Source organism: Buceros rhinoceros, unplaced genomic scaffold, assembly GCF_000710305.1.
Source record: "Buceros rhinoceros silvestris isolate BGI_N320 unplaced genomic scaffold, ASM71030v1 scaffold9088, whole genome shotgun sequence".
NCBI lineage: Eukaryota > Metazoa > Chordata > Aves > Bucerotiformes > Bucerotidae > Buceros > Buceros rhinoceros.
The window spans coordinates 3,225-12,064 of NW_010426485.1; the positions used below are offsets into that span (position 1 = coordinate 3,225).

At 53.0% G+C, this 8,840-nt stretch overlaps 1 protein-coding gene across 2 annotated transcripts; it reads right to left on the reverse strand.

Annotated features, from left to right (window-relative positions):
• Positions 1-100: 100 nt before the first annotated feature.
• On the reverse strand, positions 101-6,418 carry RGS4 (regulator of G-protein signaling 4). Of its 2 annotated transcripts, XM_010141526.1 has the most exons (6): positions 6,088-6,135; positions 5,761-5,967; positions 3,218-3,322; positions 2,189-2,250; positions 1,264-1,430; positions 101-729 (listed from the first exon to the last, which is right to left on the reverse strand). In XM_010141526.1, the coding sequence occupies exons 2-6, from the start codon at positions 5,802-5,804 to the stop codon at positions 478-480; spliced, it is 630 nt and encodes a 209-aa protein (XP_010139828.1). In that variant the 5' UTR covers positions 5,805-5,967; positions 6,088-6,135; the 3' UTR covers positions 101-477. The 2 variants fall into 2 exon arrangements, with proteins under 2 accessions (XP_010139828.1, XP_010139829.1); XM_010141527.1 differs by lacking the exon at positions 5,761-5,967 and having other exon boundaries at positions 6,088-6,418.
• Positions 6,419-8,840: the final 2,422 nt, after the last annotated feature.

Consider the following 8,840-nt stretch of genomic DNA (forward strand, 5'->3'; position numbering starts at 1 on the left):
CAAACAGCCAAGGCCCAGAGCAAGTCCTTCCCATCTGAGCTTTTGCTGATTAGAAAGGGGAGATCACAGTCCCCAGTGCCTCCCTTGGCTTTCTCTTTCCCCTGCTCCTTGCTAGGTGTCACACTGCGACGCTGCAAGTCAGGTCCCTTGGTGGGCAGTGCTGGGTCTGAGCGCGTGCTCCCCCTCTGCCCTCCCGGGCTTGCAGGGCTCGCCAGAGACACGGTGGACACGCAGCGATGGCACCCAGCTTTCCTGCCAGAGACAGACCCCAGGGCTCCTACACCAACCGAGTCAGAGGAGGGTTTGCTACACAAACTGAGCCTGGCTTGGGTTACAAATGCTGGCTGTTGCATGACATGGGTTACAACAGGGACATTAGACAGCTATTGGAGACAGCTCTGCTGCTTCATGCCAGTGAATGCTTTTGCTGCCCTATATTCTTGCGAGAGCTCGGCCCGCTCCTGCCTTGCTGCAGGTTCAGGCGCACTGAGAGATGATGTTAGAGTTACAGTCTAAGGTGTGAGTGTGGCTTCTTTTGCAGTTCTCAGGCCTGCAGCTAGCACCGGGTGGGCTGACCAAGTCCAGGTAGTAGGGGGACTTGAGGAAACGGCGGTAAGAATCCTTTTCCATGAGGGTGAATATTTTTCTCTGAGCCTCATCAAAGCAGGACAGTGTAGGCTCCAGCATATTGTGGCTCGTCTTCTCCCGTGTGCATGAATCCAGGTTCACCTGTGGGCCAAAGGGACAGTATAAGTGGAATCTGTCCCAGAAGAGGCTGGCACAGATCAGGAGAATCCAAGTGTCCCTCCATCACGTGTGCTTCAGCCGTCCTGGGTGGGCAGTTGTCTGAAACGGCTGTTGGACGCCCTGTAGCCTTGGCAGGATCTGTGCAGCTGGATACCAAAGCATCTCTGCTGCCAGACGACCTGTCAGGGGAGACTGACACATCCCCCTGGGATGCAGCCAGCCAGGAAACCCAAACAGCTGGAGGGAAACAGCTGGAACACCGGGAATCACTGTCCTCTCAGACTTCTCCCACTTGAATGTGCGTGTGGGATGGCCACGTGGTTGTAACTAAACCCGCTTTCTCTCTATCCCAGTCGAATACGAAAGCAATAAAACTGACAGCGTTTCCTCGCTAACTAGCAGAGAATCAGCACCCTTCAACTCTTGTGAAACTACCGATCTCCACTTCCCAGTGCTGCTGGCCTGGTTCAGAACCAAGAGTGATAGCTCTGCCCAAGGAATGTTCTGTGCACGTACCTCTTTTGTTGCCTGCACTGAGATGAACTCATCATAGATCTTTCTGGCCTTGGGGCTGAGCTTGGCTGGTGACTTGGTTTTCTTGTAGTCCTCACAACTGACCCAGAACTCGATGTTTTCCTCACTGTACTCAGATTTGAGAAAAGCACGGAAAGCAGCCAGTCCTCCTGCAGATTGTTCAGACGAAAACCAGATCAGGTAGGAGAGTTGGCTCCTGGGTAGTCCTACCTGTGAACCCCAGTGCCTCAGCAAACAGCAGCTCGGTGTTCTCCTTCCCAGAGCTGAATGAGCAGTCCCCTGGGGCTAGCAGCAGGGACAGCTGCCTGCCTCCATGAGCAGCCACTCGTGCATGCTGAGGGAGGCTGGAATTCAGACAGGTCCCTCGGGGTGTCACACGTGGGTCCTCAGCTGCCTGCTCCCCCACTGTGACCTTCAGTGTCTCAGCCAGCAGAACAGAAGCAACTCCCAGGAGGCACCGAGGAGGCAGCCAACACATGCTGCAGAGTCTCAGGCCATGAGAACACCACAATGAAAACATCAAGGACATGAGTGCAGCATGGAACAGATGGGAAGACAAAGTCTCCCATGGGCCCAGCTGCAAACAGTTCCTCCACTTTTTGGTTCTTGTTTAACCTGCTGTTAACTGTGTGGGTTAGTCTTGCCCTCCCCTTGCACGGGAGCTAAGCCAGTTGCCTTCACTACAAGGTACAGCTCAGCAGTAGGTCAAAGCCCCACCATGGCACGTTGGGATTGTCCCTTGGATCTGACCAAGCGGACACTTCACCATCCCTCCCAGAGGCCTGTGTGGCCAAGGGAGATACTGTGTGCTGCTCAGAGCAGCACGTAAGCTAACGTCCCACGCCCTCTCCAGGGCTGCTCCCAGCACACACGCTCTGCAGGAAGCAGAAGGGCCCTCTTTACTTACGGTCATGATGGATCAAGTTCTCCAAAGACTCTGCCCACTTTCTGACTTCCTCTTGGCTAACCCTAAAAGGAGGCAAAGGGAGAAACACAGGGAAAGTTTAAGGGGAGTACGGAAAGGTCAGGTTTTGGTTTTTTGCTCAGCACCATTAGAAAAGCTTTCCCCCTGATTGTTGTAAGAGCACACACGAGAGACCAAGGAGGAAGCGTGTGCTTGCTTTACCCCTGGGGATCCCAGATCTAATCTACGGCAATTCCAGTTTGCAATCCCCATCACCAACCGTGGACTGGAAAGGAGTTTTCCTGGAAAAATTGTTGGGGACTTTCTGCTTATTTTGTGACTGGCTGCATCTCTTGCTGGGACACGGACCTGGGATCACTTTTACAGGCCGTATCAGTGCTAACTCCAAAGAGCTGATTTCTTTAACCTGTCAGGGGAACAGTAGCTATATGGGAGAGAGAGGAATGTGGGAACTAGAAATACTTGGGGAACGCAGGATCACATCCTGCATTCAATCCCCTTACCAGACCAGAACATTCTAGGGCTCATCTATTTCACTCGCATACCTTGGCCTTTGGAGCTCTCCTTGGAAAGGACACCACCTACTTGCCCCTCAGTGAGAGCAGTGATGGCCCGAGAGGCTGCTCTCTGACTTCTGTGCCAACACCTCTGTGCAGCTGTGTGGACCGTTGCACAAACCCAACTCAAAGAGGCAGCGATGCTGATTCTGCAATGCGTCAAGTTGCACTCGGTCTTGTGACAACGTTACTCCCCTACACAGGAGGCTGCACAAGGTTCCGTGTGCACATTGAATCATAAGAGCACCGGCAGAAAGGGACCTTAAGTTCAGCCTTCTCCATGGAAAGGGACCCGTACCTGAGGTCTATTGCCCCACTAGATACAAACACAGGTGGTCAGGAGGTCCTGGGAAGCAGCAGCAGAAAAGCTTATAAAGTTCAGCTCAGTGAAGGAGTAAACAACACGTTACAGCCAGCCTGTCCTCGCTTAACTACGTGGAGCATCTGCTCTTACCTCTGGCTGGAAGATACTTTCTCCTTCTTGCTCTGGGAAGAGCTGTAGTCACAGGAGTCTGACTTCTGCAGCAAGAAGCCCAGACGGTGCTTCATGTCCTTGGCACTGAAAGAAACAATTCAAGAACAAGATTGAGATAATGCATTACAACTCCCTCTGCAGCCTCAGTCAGCATTACTCAGTGACACAAAGGCAGGTCACTGCTAGTGACTCCAGTGCTGACTTTCCACTTCTCACACAATGCACATTTCTGTTGCTAGACAAATACAATAAAGTCATTTTTCACGTTCAACAGCACCATTTTCTTGCTGAGAAGGTCATCAGCCTGGAGGCAGGGCTGGCAAAGGGGGATAAGCTGCTGTTTTCCTAGTGCTTGTTTACAGTTAGATTACCGTGATAGAAAGGTGTCGCCGTGTTGTCTACGTGTCACTTCTCCACGAACTGAGTTGCCCAGCTACCAATGTCTGGTTCTTACACCCTTACCAATCCTGCAGCCCTTTGCCATCTCCCCTCCTCATCCCCAGCCACGGGAACAGCAGGGCCATGCCAGGCCACCCCAACAAGCAGCTGCCCATGACACAGAGGGAACGGGGCAAGTGGAGGGCTCGGGGCAGGACTGAGATCAGGGGATGAGCCAGGAGCTTCCCCACAAGTAGCCCAGGCTGGCTGTAAGCTACTCCCTTGTTCCACGGCAGGCTCCTCTGAGGATGCGTGATTTTGTTCTGCTTTCCAGCGTGCTCAGGACAGTTATCAGGTGACAGCAGCATCTAGTTATACAGCTGGTATTGGCCTCAGCATCTCTCTGGATTTCCCCGCAGTTTACGAACAAGAGGGTAGGCAGTTCCATCCTGCTTGCTCGGGGGTGCAAGCCCCAGGCAGCTGCAGGGTGCAATGAGAGCATAAGCAGGAAATTCTTCTCCTGCTCCTCAGATCAGAGCCTGGAAAAGAGCAAGAGGTCGTGCCACAGGGCTGAGCTGTGCTAGCTGGTCAGTCTCCCAGCACTGCTCCTTGCTCCAGCCATAGCACCCTGTCCGCAGTCCTGGCCCTATCCTATCTCCCTGCTTGCTTGTGCTCGTAAATGTTTCCTTAACAACTCTGGCACCCGGGTGACAGCAAAGGAAACTCAGCTCTTCAGAGCAGGGTGTGTGTGACCCGGGCTCTGCCCGTGCAGACGCTGGTGCTCTGAGCTGCCAGACTGGGCTGCCTTGTGCTGGCAGGATAGCTCGGGTCTGCAGGAAGGCAGCAGCAGGAGGAGGCAAGACACTGATGCTTGCTCTGGGTCCTGCAGCCTTCTGGGAGAGACGAATCCCGGACAGACGTGGTTAAAAGATGTGAACTTTATTTTTCTTTGCATTTTTTCAAATTTATGTTTCTTTCATGACAAACATTTGTGCAGTTTGGGGGGTGGGGTGGGCAACATGTCAGTATTTTCTCCTCGCATTTTGATCCCTTGTTTTCCAATCCACCACGAGCAGGGAGCTTTGCCTCCTACATGAGAACAGGCTGAGCCTCAGATGGTGTTTTCCCAACACTCTCTCATCGCTCAGGCACTGGGGAGCAGTGCCCGAAAGGCAGAGCTGCACCATCAGAGACTCACGCAAGTGAGCGTGGGCTGGATGAGCAGGGAGTCCCGTGAGGCCAGTGCCGTTCTGAGAAACCGGGCCACTCTGCTGGGGGTCTCCGGGCCCCATAGTACCTCAAAGGGAGAAACATCCCTCCAGGAGGGCTTGCAGCCACCTTGCAGGCACAGAGACCCTAGACACACCATCACACCAGGCTGTGGGGCAGACCGTGCTGCCAAGAGCATACTCGGAGGTGCCCAGGCTCTGCTCTGCCAGCACAGGGATACCTGGCCCATACCTCACACCAGAGTGCAGCCGGATGGCAGGAGCACCCTGATGGGCACCGCACACAGGGGGTATGGCCAGTCCCACCCTGGCCCCATGGTGCTGCGCCCTGGGGGTGCAGCCTGACCTGGCCTCTCGCCATCGGTACAGCGGGGGGATGCAGGCTGAGCCTGCACCAACTGGTGCAGCACCCAGATCCGTGGTGCCCGGGCTGACCCACATCCCTGCCCCGCTGGTGCCCAGCTCTCTGGTTCTGCCAGGCTGGGGTTCTCCATTTGGGATGCATTTTGTGGAATGACCCTCACATTTTTTTGATCTCCCGTCTGCCTTGCTTCCCTCTCAAAATACTGAGGAAAGAAAATTCAGCAGAGAAAGGACTCAGCTGAGAAAAGGGGTGCAAAGCCTGCGTCAGAAGCAGATGACAGGAATATCAAAATACAGCAATGCTAAGAGCTGCTTGTTCTGCAGATGGAGGGTGGGTTTAGAGATCCCACGGCTCCATATAAAACCTTTATGCAATTTTGCTTCTGACTAACAGGGAAGAAGAAAATAAAAAGCCTGTAAGCAATCATTTTTATCTAATCATACAAAAGAAACAGTCGAATCTGCCACTCCTGCCTCAGACACAAAGTACAACGTCTCAGCCTATCTCCAGACTAACAAGACCATTAACGGATGCTCAGAAATAAACAGTACCTTTTTAAGCAAGTGGCTGGCAGTGCAGCGAGTCCCTTGCACATCTTGCTCCCGAGGTCGGGTCTGTAGTCCAGGAAAAACAACAGCGCAGGAGGCGGCAGAGGCTGCGTGCGGGTCCTTCGCCGCCTGCAGAATTCGGTCTCGCCTCTGAGCCAGCTGCGCTGCCTTGGCTCCGTTTTATAGCCAAGCCCAGACAGCTCAGCAGCGCTGGGGGACCTACTCACCAGTCAGCGCAGCGGCAGCTCCCGGCCCCTTTTTGCCCACCCAAGAGGAAGAGGGTGACGTATAAGCCAAGACAAAAGAGTGCAGTGGGATTGAAAACCTTACCAGAAATGAAGCTTGGTGTCCGGCTGCAGAGGTGGATTCTTTTAAAAGGGTGGGAAAAGCTTCAGGGGCTTTCCTCTTGCAAAAGATGGAGCTGTGCAGATGAAAGCTGGAGGAGATTTTCAGAGGGGAACAGACAGTAAAAAGAGTCAGAGAATCAGTTCTGAGGAGGGAGATAAGCTTTGCTGGTTCCTCTGTTCATTTTCTCCTTCTATTTAAGGCAACCTGAGGGAAATAAGGGTCAAGAATTTTAAACACGAAAGGTTCCCGTAATTCCAACAAATGCAGAAACCAGACCTCTGAGGAAAAAAGAATGTAAATTCACCGGGGAACTACCCAGGTAGATGAGATGGTCCTGTTTTATTCTAGAGGCATGTGGATACCTCGGCATGCCTTTGGTGAGGCTGACTAAAAGCTCTGAGGGACATCTCGCTATGGGAATGTAGGATGTGCGCGTTTCAGGACACACACAAGTGGGGACAGACAGCTCACGTACATGTGTAGGACAGTAAGGAGGCTGACAACACTGCTGCCTTGGACATATGGGTATCACTGCGATACCTTACTTCTCCGTTTGCATTTGCCCCTAATCAAAAACCAGAGCTTGGTGCTAGGGAGCCCCAAAATCCCCACGGAAGGATGATTAATTAAAACAATAGGCATAATTGTGCCTGCCCAGAGAGGACTTTGGGGCAGCGTTGAGGCTACTCTGTAGAGGATGAACCCATGAAACACTCGGCTGTGGGGATGTTTGGTGTGTGACTGCACTGCCTGGCTCTGCTGTAATCCCAACAGAGAGCAGAATGTCTCCAGCTACACCACTTGTCCTCAGCCCTTGGAGGGTGCAGAAGGCAGTCACCCCTCTGGAGAGAGACAGTTGGCTGATATTTATTGAGTGTGGCTCAGCACAGCCCGTACCATCATTATAAAAGAGGGGAAAGCTTTGGGCAGACAGACACGCATATGGTCTGCTGCACTTCAAGCCTTGCTCCCGCTGTGAAACAAGGACATTTCAGTGCAGCAGCAGGCTGTCTGCCCACGCTACCCACTGCTGCGCTCCCTCTCCCCAGAAATCTTGAATACTTTGCCCACAACCTGCAGAAGTTGCAGGGTGAAGTTTTCCTTCCTGTTTCTCTCTCGAGTTTACAGACAGCAGCACAGACGACACAAATCCCAAACTAGTCTACCTGCCTTGGCGTACTGCAGCCTCCCAGATCAGTAACTGTGCTGAAAGGCAACATTCTAATGAACTTGAAAATGCTTTTGTACCGATGTGACCCCCCTGCTGCCAAACCCGAGACAATACGCCTGCAAGTCCTGCTCTGCTTGGGCTAAAAATCAGCTCCAGCACAGGGCAGAACAACCCCTTAACGGAATGAGTCCCCTTGTGTTTTTTAGTGGGACTTGACAGCACTGGGGTGGATCTCTAGGAAGCAACTGAGCACTGGCAGAGGTGGGGCCAAAGCTCTCTGATGTCTTCTGTTTGGGAAGGAGAGAAGCCAAAGGGCAGAATATGGCCAATGGGAAAAAAACTTAACTAATTATTTGCTAAGTATTTAATTTAATTAATTTCATTTTAATCTCAAACCTGTGCAACGTTACTGCTGTTGGAGTGCAACTGCAGCACGTTCATTCAAGCAATTCAAGAGCTCAGCTGGCCGACACAGTCAAGGTGTCTGCAAGCTCTAACCCTGACCCTAACCCTGGTAGCCAGAGCCTGTCCTCCTGCCTCGGGAAGGTCCCAAAAGCTGCTTGGCAGGGCAGGGAACCTCTGAGCAGAACACAGGAAATCCTGCAGTTTCTCTGCAAATTGGCATGCAACCAGATTTAGGAATGACACGCTGTTCTGTGGCCTGTAAGCACTTGGACTGTGTGGCTCTAATGACACTCGAATGCTGGTGTTGTCAACATCAGTCACCTTCTACATCCCCCAATTTCTGTGTGAGCTGGCTGTAATTGAAAATTTCTAGCAGTGCCAACTCAACAGCCAGCCCAAAGGGCTTTGCAATTAAGACCATCCTCCCCGAACAGGGTATTCAGGCTCCTAGAACCGCTGCAGCTGAAATTTCCCTGTTCCTAGCTCATTAACACAGGCTGGTTCAGTCTGGCCCCCTGTGAGGAGTTTGGATTTGCCTGCTGTTTCTCCTCTAAGCTGAGTTTCCCAGCTGTTGCAGTTTAACATCCTCTTCGCTGCTCCAGCTGGTCCCCAATCAAAAGTACCACCATCTATCTCTTACCCTTCATAGTCCAGCCTCTTCTCCCAGGGCACAGGCTGTGCTGTGCTCCACACCAAAATCTCCTCCTCCCTGACAGTTAGCGAAGCGGCAGCTCGCACCACTTTTTATGCGTGTCAAGTCACCTCTGGCATGCAGAAATCAGCAGCGAGGATGGGCTGGGGTGCAAGGCTGTGGGTGGGGGCTGCCTGCGCCGTGTGTCTCCTGGCTGTGCAGAGCTATGGAGGCACCCAGGGGCTCACAGGAGACAGCACAATAGTCAATGTCTGTGGTTCCCGCTGTGGCATCCCTCGTCCCCCAGCCACTCACTCCTGCTGCGTCCCCTGCCCTGCCTCCCCGAGCAGCTAGAGACAAAGCTATGAAACGGAGCTTTCCCTCCCACCATCACTGCTGGGGAAAAACGTCACACACGCGTGCTCAGCCTCGTACACAAGTGCGTGCGGGATGTGTCCCTCGGCTCCGCTGCAGCCAAGCGCAGGCCGTGGGAGGAGGCAGGGAGCACCGGAACGATGCTTCAGTGGT